The 12909-nt window shown below is 51.1% G+C and overlaps 1 protein-coding gene across 1 annotated transcript in view; it reads left to right on the forward strand.

Moving 5' to 3' along the window:
* Positions 1-12909, forward strand: part of RYR1 (ryanodine receptor 1) — an 89356-nt gene that overhangs the window by 21690 nt on the left and 54757 nt on the right. Inside the window, exons 25-34 of the mRNA XM_029926159.1 lie at positions 421-595; positions 765-973; positions 4092-4486; positions 5449-5581; positions 6437-6597; positions 7021-7186; positions 8761-8847; positions 8973-9199; positions 10418-11030; positions 12561-12827. Of these exons, the coding sequence (XP_029782019.1) occupies positions 421-595; positions 765-973; positions 4092-4486; positions 5449-5581; positions 6437-6597; positions 7021-7186; positions 8761-8847; positions 8973-9199; positions 10418-11030; positions 12561-12827 (2433 nt within the window). The remainder of the gene's footprint in view (positions 1-420; positions 596-764; positions 974-4091; positions 4487-5448; positions 5582-6436; positions 6598-7020; positions 7187-8760; positions 8848-8972; positions 9200-10417; positions 11031-12560; positions 12828-12909) is intronic.

The raw sequence follows: 12909 nt of genomic DNA on the forward strand, positions 1-12909 counted from the left end.
ATCCATCCATCTCATTACCTATTTGCCTATTCTGGGGGCATATGAGTGTTTATATAAATGAACATTGGCAGGTTCGTTTTTCCCTTCTGTCACTCTAACTTGCTGTGGCCCCCAACCCCCACTACGGCTTTGGTGGTCTGCATAACCCCATCCCCAGCCCCAGAAGCAGTAAAGAACTCGGGCAGAGTCAGTGGGTCAGTGGGAAGGGAAAGCATGAAAGCCTATCCCTTACATTCCAAAGATCATGAATGCAAATGTGGGGAAAGATGGGGACCCTGTGGGGGTGACCCCTTGTCTCTTCCACATGCCTTGAACCCAGTGCCTTGCATGTGTATCTTTACATGTCTCTCCCTGCTTCTGAGTCTCTCCATGTCTCTGTGTGTCTCTCTCACACCACATCTTCCCCTCCCCTCCTCACAGGGCCAACGCTGGCACTTGGGCAGTGAACCGTTTGGGCGTCCCTGGCAGCCCGGTGATGTCGTGGGCTGCATGATCGACCTCACAGAGAACACCATTATCTTCACCCTCAATGGCGAGGTTCTCATGTCTGATTCAGGCTCTGAAACGGCCTTCCGGGAAATTGAGATTGGGGATGGTGAGGGCTGGCCTCATGGCCCCTTTCTGGTTTTCTTCCGTCTCACCTGACCCTACACTGCATCCCTAGCCTCCCGATTTCCATCCCTTGCTTCCACAGTACCTCTTTCCCTCCCACCCCCACCCTGCCCACCTAGCCTCACCTTTGCCCATCCATCCCCTTCCGCCAGGTTTCCTGCCTGTCTGCAGCTTGGGACCTGGTCAGGTGGGTCACCTGAACCTGGGCCAGGACGTGAGCTCCCTGCGGTTCTTTGCCATCTGTGGCCTCCAGGAAGGCTTCGAGCCATTTGCCATCAACATGCAGCGCCCGGTCACCACCTGGTTCAGCAAAAGCCTTCCCCAATTTGAGGCTGTGCCCCTTGAGCACCCCCACTATGAGGTAAGGACTGACTCCACTCAATACCGTCTGATATGCCTCCAAACCTCATTCTTCCCACAACTCTCTTCCCCAAGCATCTTCTTTCCTTCCGTGTTAGCCCACAACCCATGTAGAAGGGCATGTGGGACAGCTGGGTTCCCAGGGCTACCCCATAGAGTATAAACTCAGCAAACTACAACCTGTCTGAGCTCCAGGGACCTTGCCTATAAAATGGGGAGAGGGTAAAAAGAGTTGGACTAACCCCTCTCCCCCCCCCCCACCCTCCACTTCTGAATCATTTGAATATGTTGGAGACATCATGCCTTTTTTTTTAAATGTAAATTCTATGCCCACCATGGGGCTTGAACTCAGGACCCTAAGCTCAAGAGTCACACACTCTACCAACTGAGCTAGGCAGCCACCCCATGATGGTTCTTTATCCCTAAATATTTCAATGTGCATTTCTTCAGCACAGGTTAGGGTCTTACAGAACTGCAATTATGGAAATCAGTCATAAAAATCAGGAAATTTAACACCGATATATACTGTTACTTAATTCATAATCTGTATTCAAATTTTAGCATTTGTGGTAATTAAAAAATTTTTTTTGGTACAGAATCCAATCCAGGATTGCTTGTTACATAAACTTGCTATGTCTCTTTATTTATATATTTATTTATTAAAAAGTTTTTAATGTTTTTTATTTATTTTTGAGAGACATAGAGAGACAGTATAGGCAGGGGAGGGTCAGAGAGAGAAGGAGATACAGAATCTGAAGCAGGCATCAGGCTCTGAGCTAGCAGTCAGCACAGAGCCTGACATGGGGCTTGAACCCACAAACCGTGAGATCATGTCCTGAGCCGAAGCCGGACACTTAATCAACTGAGCTACCCAGGCGCCCCTATTTATTTATTTTTGAGAGAGAGAGAAAGAGAACATGAACATGAACCCATTCATACCCCAGAAGGGGCAGAGGGAGAGGAGATAAAGAATCTTAAATTGGTTTCGTGCTGTGTGTGGAGTCAGATGCAGGGCTCAATCTCACGACCCCCTGTGAGATCATCACCTGAACTGAAATCAAGAGTTGGATGCTCAACCGACAAAGCCACCCAGGCTCCCCTCTTTATTCTTTAATGTAGAATGTGCCTGAGTGTGTCTTTGTCTCTCATGACATTAACATTTTTGAAGAGTACAGACCAGTTATTTTGCAGAATAGCTCTCATTTTGGTTTGCTGAATGTCTCCACATGATTAAGTACAAGTTACACGTGTTTGGCAGAAATACCAGGACACTGTGTCCTGCTTGATGCAGGATATCAGGAGGCACATAATGTTGTTATGTCATATTACCAATTATATTAATTTTGACTGTTTGGTCAAGGTGGAGTCTCCCAGATTTCTCCACTGTAAATTATTTTTTTCTCTTTGTAATTAACCAATAATTTGTGGGGAGGCATTTTATGACTAGGTGACAATGGATGGGTTTTAAGCAGAAGAATGTCCAGTTTGGATGTGAGTTTTGGAAAGGTTCCCCATTGAGAGCAGATTGTAGGGGGCAGTATCAGAGGCAGAAAGACCAGACAGGAGCCAGAGGAGGGAGAAGCTGGTGGAGCAGATGTGGACCTCCTAATTCCTGCTACTGCCAGATGTGTTCTCAACCTAAAGAACGGAATGCTAGACAGCCATGAGAATGAACAGACTAACCTACACACAACAATGTGGGTGAATCTCACAGACATAATCCTGAGAGCAAGCGGCCAGGCACAGGGCACCTGGGTGGCTCGGTTGTTTTAAGTGTCTGACTCTTGATTTAGGCTCAGGTCCTGATCTCAGAGTTCGAGTGATTAAGCCCTGCATCAGGCTCTGAGCTGACAGTGCAGAGCCTGCTTGGGATTCTCTCTCTCTCCTCTCTCTGCCTGCTTCCCCCATCTCAGCAATAAATATACATTAAAAAAAAAAACCTACAAAAAGGAAAGGAGCCAGATACAAAACAGCATATCTTGTGGACTCCCATTTGTAGAAAGTTCAAGAACAAGCAGAGCTAATCTGTGGTGTGTTACATCACATCAGGAGGACGTTACCATGGAAGAATCCCTCAGAAGTTTAGTTACTTTGCACACAAATCACAGAAGGGAGATGATCAGTAGACTCTTGCCCAAGAGCAGAGCAAAACTGGATCTATAAGAGAGAGTAGAGAAAAAGATCCTGCAGACATTCTGAGAACACTGAATCTTGGTCACAGTCTCTGGGTAAATTTGTTGGCCGGCAGGAAAGGGAACACCGAGGTCTTGGTATTCGGTCTTTAAAGAGGGACATCAAAGAGATGGAACCACTCCAGTTGTTTATAGAGTCTCCAGAAAACCTCGGAGAGCCTGTCTTTGGAGCACACAGGCCAGACACCTACCTGCTCTCTGTCAGCTCCTGCCTCTTGTTTAGGCCAGGCCAGTACATTTCCCTCCTCAGAATCCCTCACTGCCTTAGGGAGCGATGTGCCCAAGTTGGCACCAAGGGGGTTCCTGGGGGTCAAGTTCTGTTTCTTCATCTGGGTGCTGGGCACACAGGTGGGACCACTCTAAAACCCCATCATGTTGTGTGTTATGACACATACCCTTTCCTTAATGTTATATTTCCATATACAACAAGTTTAGCAAAAGTTCATATGGGGAGCCTTTATAAAACTTTGCCCCTTTTGGCCCATGCTCCCAGAGACACTCCCCAAGAGACCAGCAGGGCAGCGCCTTTGTCCTGCTCACTGATGTGTTCCTGGTGCTTGGAACAGTGCCTGGCACACAGTAGGCTCTCAGCAAGTGTTTGTGGAATGGATGGATGAGTGGATGACTTAGTCTGGAGTGAGGCCCGTGCATGGGTAGGTCCTGGAAACTCCCCAAGCAATTCCAGTGGACTCCGGTGTCTGACTAGGGCTGCCATTGTACAGGTGCCCAGACAGAGATTGGCAGAGGGCTGAATGCACCCTGCAGCCAAGCTGTGTGTCCCACAGGGAGCGCATCTGCTCAGAGGAGTGAGTCTTTGGCTGCTTCTCACACAGGGGCTCTAAGGACTACTGGTGGCTCTGTGAGTGCCAGGTTTTGGACCAATGGCCTAGCCTGCCTGTCTGGCTCAGTCTTCCTGTTCCCCCTTAGGTGGCCCGCGTGGATGGCACTGTGGATACACCGCCCTGCCTGCGCCTGAGCCACCGCACCTGGGGCTCCCAGAACAGTCTTGTGGAGATGCTCTTCCTCCGGCTCAGCCTTCCGGTACAGTTCCACCAGCACTTCCGCTGCACGGCTGGGGCCACCCCCCTGGCTCCTCCCGGCCTGCAGCCCCCTGCTGAGGATGAGGTCCGGGCGGCAGAACCCGACCCGGACTATGAAAATCTGCGCCGCTCAGCGGGGCGCTGGGGCGAGGCTGAGGGGAGCAAAGAAGGAGCCGCCAAGGAGGGGGCACCTGGGGGCAATGCCCAAGCTGGGACAGAGCCCCAGCCCGCCAGAGTGGAGAACGAGAAGGATGCTACCACAGAGAAGAACAAGAAGAGAGGGTGAGTCAAGGGTGGGGCCAGGGTGGGGTTTGGGACTCCCAATTAGGTAACCTCAATAACGGAACCCCATTTTGTCCCAGAGCGGCCCCATATATGTTGAGTGGAGTCAGAATACTGAGGGCGACTATCATGCATCAAGTGAATTCCGTTATTTTCCTGGGATGCCCTCATTTCCTTGAGAATGTAAAATCAGGGTACCCACCTATATTTGTGGAGAACTCCACTATTCTTTGGATACCTAATGGCCCCCAAAGTGCTTCACCCAATAGACTGCATAATCCATGGACACCAGAGTGGACAGACACTGAAGTATCACGGGAGAGTTGACTGTACCCCACGGTATCCCAGTGAACACCCTGGTCTTCTAGATTGGGGTCATTTCTCTGTCTCAAATGTGCTCCCAAAAAGCTAACTTCAGAGGAGACTCTCAAAAGGCATTTAACCTGATTTGAAACTAAATGTGCTTCCCCTACTATGGCAGTGGTTTTCAGTGGGGTGTAGTTCTGTGTCTCCTGGCGGGTGTTTGGAAATGATGGACGATTTTAGTTATCACAGCTTGTTGGGATGGTGGTACCGCTGCTGGGGGGGCTCCAGAACTCTACATGCCTTGGGTGTACCAGACAACACACACAATGAAGAATTGTCCTTTCCCAAATGCCTTTAGTACCCATATGAGAAATGCTGGCTTAGGGGGACCACTGTATGCCCTAAAGGGAACCTCCATGTTCCCAGAGGCACTTTTACATTTGGGTGACTGGGTATCAGCAAGCATAGAGCACAGCATCTCCAGAATGGATTATGCTGACACAGTTGGGAATTTTATCCTTGCAGAGGCGATAACTTGGGCATTGGAAATGGGATGTACTTAGGGTGGTTGTGGGGGGTCATGAATGTGGAGGTGGAGAGGCCTGGGGAGCTGGGCTTGAAAGCTGGCTCTCACAGTAGCCTCTCCCCATCACCAGGTTCTTATTCAAGGCCAAGAAGGCCGCCATGATGACCCAACCACCAGCCACTCCCACTCTGCCTCGACTCCCTCGGGAGGTGGTGCCCACCGACAACCGGGATGACCCTGAGATCATCCTCAATACCACCACGGTGTGAACCTGGGACCTTGACCCCGAGACCCCTCGGATTCCAAATTTTATGCCTCAGTCTCTCATAACTGCCCTTACCAGGGGACACTCTGATATATACTGAAGTCCACAAAATAGAGCACACACTGATTTAATCCTTCAACCCCCTGAATCCATATAGGTAGGGGGCCTAAAAATTTCAGGGAACACCATGAAGCTATGAGGCACACTGATAAAACTCCCAGGGATCCCACAATCCAGAGGATATACCAATGTAGGCTTGGGACCTCAATATTTTGGTTCACCCGTATAAACTCGACATCCCGAAATTTAATAGCTACTCTAGTATATTCTCGGGAACCAAAATTCACCATTATCTCAGTAAAGTTTGGGGATTTCCCAGATCTGGAAGGTTTTCTGAGACAGGTAGCCTCGTGGTTAGGATTATGGGCTACCTGGGTGCCAAGTGGGTAAGTCACCTCACTGCTCTCTACACCTTCTCCTTTATGGAAGCTTCATGGTTTTCCCATCAGTAAAATGGGGATAAAAGTTGTACCCACTTGATGGTGATTATAAAAGTTAAGTAAATTGATTTATGAACTGTTTGTCAACTTTTATCAGTAACTGTGTAATTTAGAGAGGGATCCAAATTTGGGGGTATCACAAATAGTCCCATATGATTCCTGAGTCTAACAATACATCAGTAGATGCAGAAACAGAGGGACATAGACCCGGAGAGGGGGGTGTCTCAAATCCAGTAATTTATTGTTGAACTCCCAGGGACACTGCGAATCCAGAGAGGCCAACTTAGAGTCCCAGGGAAACCCTGTGTCACCCGCCTTCCAGACTGACCATTGATCCCCCTTTGCCTCTCCAGTACTATTACTCCGTGAGGGTCTTCGCTGGCCAGGAGCCCAGCTGTGTGTGGGTGGGCTGGGTCACCCCTGACTACCATCAACACGACATGAACTTCGACCTCAGCAAGGTCCGGGCAGTGACGGTGACCATGGGGGATGAACAAGGCAACGTCCACAGCAGGTGCCTGGGAGGGGTGGGGACAGCCGGAGGTGAGAGGTCAGCGCTGGGCACCTGGCTCAGGAGCTTCCCTCTCCTTCTTCTTCTCCTCTTCCTGTTGACTCTCCTCCAATGGCTCCTGCTCTTGGCTTTTCCTCCCCTTCTTTTTCCATTTGTTCTTTTCCATTTTTTCTTTCTTCTTCATCTCATCCTCCTCTTTCTACATTTCCTCCCTTCTCTGTTGTTTCTTCCTGCTCCCCTTCCTTCTCTTCCTCCCAGAACCTCCAACCAACTTCTAAGAACCTTCACTCTGATGGGCTCAGGGTTTCAGCATCAGGTCTGCAGGTGGTGGGGGTTTGGGGATGGAGCTCTGAGGTCATGATGCTCTGGGAGTTTGGGGAAGGAAGTGTCCAGGGTCCACGCACTGACCACTCCTGTTTCCTCCAGCCTCAAGTGCAGCAACTGCTACATGGTGTGGGGCGGGGACTTCGTGAGCTCGGGGCAGCAGGGCCGGATCAGCCACACAGACCTTGTCATTGGCTGCCTCGTGGACTTGGCCACTGGCCTGATGACCTTTACTGCCAATGGCAAAGAAAGCAACACCTTTTTCCAGGTGAGCCTAGACCTCAGCAACTTAGCAACAGTGTTCTCATGTCCCAGTACACTGGGATGGGTGACCCTTCCAGACCCCCTCCGGGGACAGATCCCAGAGAGCCAGGACAAAAACAGCTCCTAGTCTTCCCTCAGGCCAGGCCAGACCTGGGTAGTCCCTGGGGTCCACCTAGTAACCTTGCATTGAACTGAAACTCAGAAGGGAGGAGACAACCCTGACCCTGGAGGGGGGTCTATATTTCCTCTTGGGCTGGGTGATATCAATTGCCAACTTTTCACCAGTCAGGGAAGACTCTAGGATGAATCCTAAGGTAGGCTTTTTCTTTTCAACATTTTATTATGAAAGATCACAAACATACCAAAAAATTAAAGGAATTGTACAGTGAACACCATGTAGCCACTGCCAAGAATCTCCCACCCACACTGGCTTTATCACATATTTATCCACCTATCCATCCATTAATCCATCTAACTTGGATTTTTATAAAACTTTATTTTATTTTTATTCTTTAAAGTTTATTTTGAGAGAGCGAGCAAGCAGGGGAGGGCCAGAGAGAGAGGGAGGGAGGGAGAGAGAATCCCGAGTAGGCTCCATGATGTCAGTCCAGAGCCTGGTGCCATGGCTCAGTCTCATGAACCATGAGATCATGACCTGAGCCAAAGTCAAGAGTCGGATGCTTCACCAAGTGAGCCACCCAGGTGCCCCTAAAAGTTTATTTCAAATGGTGAATTTTCAAAAACATGCAAAAGTAGAATAGTGTCCTGAACCTCCATGACCCCACTACCCAGCTTCAACTATTACACACTCACAGCCAATCTTAGGTCATCGTTAGCTTCCACACCCCCTTCATGGCCATAGGCACTGAATGATTTTGAAGGAGTCCCCTTCGTCTTCTTCTTTTCATCTCTTTTCAGTGTATATCTCTAAAAAGCATGACCACAATACCACTAGTATGTAAGAAACAAACAGACAAACAAAACCAATAATTCCTAATTAATTAACCCAATATCCAGTCCATGTTCCCATTTCTCTGGTTGTCTCAAAAACGTCTTTTTCCCATTTGTTCATTTGAACTGAAATCCAAATAAGGTCTCATGAAGAGCGCCGGCCTAGCTTTTCAGTCTGCATCTGGCTGTCATCCCCCCTGGTGTTGTTTTAGCATTTTCCTCTGTCCTCTGTACTTCCTGTGAACTAGGAGATGGGTCCAGAGGTGTGGTTAGATTCAGGTTTGGCAAGACTGCTTCACAGATGATGGTGTTTGTGCTGGGTGGGTCCCCCTGCGGCGATCAGAGGGGCTCGAGGACAAGTGCAGTCAGAAGACCTTCCAGGGTTTTGAAGAAGTCGTCTTGGGAGAGAAGTGGGAGATATGCACAGTGACCCCCGGGGGAGCTGGAGGTTGGCCTGGCTGGATCGGGGGGAGGGTGGGATCACTGGGGTGCTTTCAGTGCCCGAGTTTGGATCTGCAGACACCAGCAGGATCAAGCTGGGGCAGTCGACCCCAGAGCTTAGAATCCAGAGTCAACATCACGTCCAGTTCACGCTCCTTTTCCTCCTGCCCTCTTCTCCCTGGCCAGGTGGAGCCCAACACGAAGCTGTTCCCTGCCGTCTTTGTCCTGCCCACCCACCAGAATGTCATCCAGTTTGAGCTGGGGAAGCAGAAGGTGACACAGTGGGTGTGGGAGGGCAGGTTGGCGGAGTGGGGCCATCCGGGAGGGCTCCCTGGAAGCAGAGTGGCAGGACAGAGAGGGCTGGGAATCATGACCCGCGCACACCTCTGTGCTTCCAGAACATCATGCCGCTGTCGGCCGCCATGTTTCTGAGTGAGCGCAAGAACCCGGCCCCGCAGTGCCCACCTCGGCTCGAGGTGCAGATGCTGATGCCCGTCTCGTGGAGCCGTATGCCCAACCACTTCCTGCAGGTGGAGACGCGGCGAGCTGGCGAGCGGCTGGGCTGGGCCGTGCAGTGCCGGGAGCCGCTGACCATGATGGCGTTGCACATCCCTGAGGAGAACCGGTCAGGGCCAGCCCAGGCCGGGTGGGTGGGAGGGGCATTGCAAGCCCTCTGGGGTCTGGACCCCTCAGGGCCCCCCTCCACCAGTACCCTAGGACTCCAGACAACATCCCAGCAGGCCCCAGAGCTACTTCTGGGAACCCTGACTCAGCGCAGGCATCCCCGGATCAGATTCTAGGGGACTCCAGACCCACCTCAGAGGGCTTCAGGCCCATCTTAATGGACCAAAGACTCACCTCCGGGGACCCCAGACCTCCTCACACAGGGCTCCAAGCCCATGTCGAGGAGCCACACCTCACTCCAGGAGCCTCAAGTGCACCTCAGAGGGTCATGGACACTGCTCAGAGAGGCCGGGAGACACGCCCAGGGAGACTTTGGATGTATCCCACGGAGAGCTCATACCCAGTCCAGGGGACCCAGACAGCCAGGGCAGAGATGTGTTCACGTGCATGGCAGGAATGCTCCTAATTTCTCTGAACACAGACTCCAATCCCAGACTCACCCCAGGAGGCCGTAACATGCGTCATCTTTCCTTTATTCATTCATTCAACAATTGCCTCTGAGCTTTTCCTACGCGGCCGGCAGCATTCTAGGCTGGAAACACCAAGCCCTTGTGAATGGACACTCTAGCAATGCTCACGCATAACTCCGGGGCTCACACTTGCCCAAGGGGACTCAGACCCATCGCCGGGAGTCCCAGATACACTCTGTCACTTTATTTATCTATCCATCCATCTACTCATCCACTCATCCATCGCCTATCTGTCTAACAAGTATTTGTCGAACACTCACTATGTGCTAAGTCTTATTTAAGTGCGGGGAATAAAGGCAAAAATGTCCTGCCCTGGTGGGGTTTACATTCTAGTCATACTCAAACATAGCCACACCTGCCCGAGAGAGGTTCCGTTTCCATTTGGGTATCCCAGACATAACTTAGGGTCACCAGATTTCCTCCCTGGAGTCTCAGGTACCCGAGTACCAGACCATCCCAGGGATCCCAGATATATCCCAAGGAGCCCCTCCAGACCACTTAGGGACTTCTAGAACTATTCAAAGACCCAGCTCCACAGACCTCACAGAACCCTGACCCAGGACACTGGGAATCCCTGCTGGGGTTGGCAACACTCATCTTAATACCCCTCTGCCTCTCTGTGCTCTGTGCCTCGGCCTCCCGCCTCCCGTGCTGGCTCTGGCCCTGTCTGCGGCCCATCTCCACCGCAGATGCATGGACATCCTGGAGCTGTCCGAGCGCCTGGACCTGCAGCGCTTCCACTCCCACACCCTCCGTCTCTACCGCGCGGTGTGCGCCCTGGGCAACAACCGCGTGGCGCATGCTCTGTGCAGCCACGTGGACCAGGCGCAGCTGCTGCACGCCCTGGAGGACGCGCACCTGCCCGGCCCGCTGCGCGCGGGCTACTACGACCTGCTCATCAGCATCCACCTCGAAAGCGCCTGCCGCAGCCGCCGCTCCATGCTCTCTGAGTACATCGTGCCGCTCACGGAGGAGACCCGCGCCATCACGCTCTTCCCACCCGGAAAAAGTGCGGAAAACGGTCCCCGCCGCCACGGCCTGCCTGGCGTCGGCGTCTCCACCTCGCTGCGGCCTCCACACCATTTTTCGCCGCCCTGTTTCGTGGCTGCCCTGCCGGCTGCTGGGGCGGCAGAAGCCCCGGCCCGCCTCAGCCCCAGCATCCCTCTCGAGGCCCTGCGGGACAAAGCACTGAGGATGCTAGGGGAGGCCGTGCGAGATGGCGGGCAGCACGCGCGTGACCCTGTCGGGGGCTCCGTGGAGTTCCAGTTTGTGCCTGTGCTCAAGCTTGTGTCCACCCTGCTGGTAAGGGTTTCCTCCTGCTTCCCTCTGTCCCATTCTTCTTCCACATTGCAAACAGTCCGTCTGTCCATCCATCCATCCATCCATCCACCTCCCTCTCATTTTACATCCAACCACCTATTCATCTCTCCATCCTCCGTCTTTCAATGTATCCTTCTATCATCTACTCTCCTTTCATTCACTGTTCTTCCCATCCATTCATTTGTCACCTAGGAATCTGTGGATCAGTCTTTTCTCCTTTCATTACATTCATCCATCCAGTCAACCATCACTCATCCATCTATCAATCCATCCATCCATCCTCCACCCACCTTTCCATCCATCCATCCATCTAGTCAGTCAGACATGCCCCCATCTTCCCATCCACAAGACCATCCACTTATTCTTCTATTCTCTGCCCACGTATCCATCCATCCATTCATGTACCATCTAACCAATTTTCAATCTAGTTGTCCAGTCATCCTTCCATTTACTCATACATCAGTACGCCCACTGTACCATCTATTCATTTATCTACCTACCCATTTATTTATTAATCTGTCTTTCCTTTCATACATACAACTATCATCCTTCCCTCTGTGCACCCATTCATCACACATGCATCCATCCCCCCTTCTACAGATTCATCCATTCCTGCATCTTCCCCCCACCTGTCTGTTCACCAGCACATCTCTCAATCCATATGTATGTACACCCATCCACCTGCCCCCAAATTCATCCAACCACCTACACCCACTCTTCCACTTCCCATCCACCCATTCTTCATCCTTTATTTCATGTGCCCTTGAATGTTCCCTTCAGATTATCTACCCATCATCCAACCATTTCATCCCTTCCCATCCCCTGGCTATTTACCCATTTAGCTATTTACCAATCCACTCATTTATGTGCTTATGCACCTGTCAAATCATTCATCCACCTATCACCCCATCCATACATTACATATCCTGTCATCTATCCACCCATCACTTCCTCCACCTTTACCTTCATCTTTCCATCGATTTCTTTCTATCAATTTCTCTCCCCCTCAGACCTCTAATATTCCATCTGTTAAGTCAGCCACCCAGTCCCTCCTTCCCACTTATCCATCTCTCTTTCCCCGCTGTTTTTCCCTTTCTTCTACCTGATCTCCCTCCGTCTGTTAGCATTTTCATTATGTTTACTGAGTGCTAGCATATACTAGGAACTATGAAGGAATCCATCAGGGTAGGGTGTGTTCTGTTTCAGAGTCACATACGCTCAAGTTTAGGAGAAAGGACATTTACTAGTGACAGGAGAGGCACTCATTTTGGCTATGTGGTCTGGTCAGCTAATGTTGTTCGGTGGGACACAGGGAGTGATTCAAGGGGATCTTAAGGAGGATGGAGAGCAGGGTGGGGGGAGGGTGACATTTCTGTGTGTTGGAGGGATCATATCTAGCCTATGCAGGAATGAATCTGGCATATTCTGGAGAAGCAGGTCTGGGGAGTGAGGCTGGGACTTAATTTGGAGGTCTCGCAGGCCACAGTGAAGGATCAAGGCTTTGTCTTGTAGGTGATGGGCATATTTGATGATGAGGATGTGAAACAGATCTTGAAGATGATTGAGCCTGAAGTATTCACTGAAGAAGAAGAAGAGGAAGAGGAAGAGGAGGAAGAAGAAGAAGAAGATGAAGAGGAGAAGGAAGAGGATGAGGAGGAAGAGGCACAGGAGAAGGAAGATGAGGAAAAAGAGGAAGAGGAGACAGCGGAAGGGGAAAAAGAAGAAGACCTGGAGGAAGGGCTGCTCCAGATGAAGTTGCCAGAGTCTGTGAAGTTACAGGTGGGCTGGCTCTCCCTGTTCTGCAGCCTCCACTCCTCTGGGCTGGAAACCCCGCATCTGGTGGGGCACAGGTCTGCAGCCT

Source organism: Suricata suricatta, chromosome 16, assembly GCF_006229205.1.
Source record: "Suricata suricatta isolate VVHF042 chromosome 16, meerkat_22Aug2017_6uvM2_HiC, whole genome shotgun sequence".
Lineage (NCBI taxonomy): Eukaryota > Metazoa > Chordata > Mammalia > Carnivora > Herpestidae > Suricata > Suricata suricatta.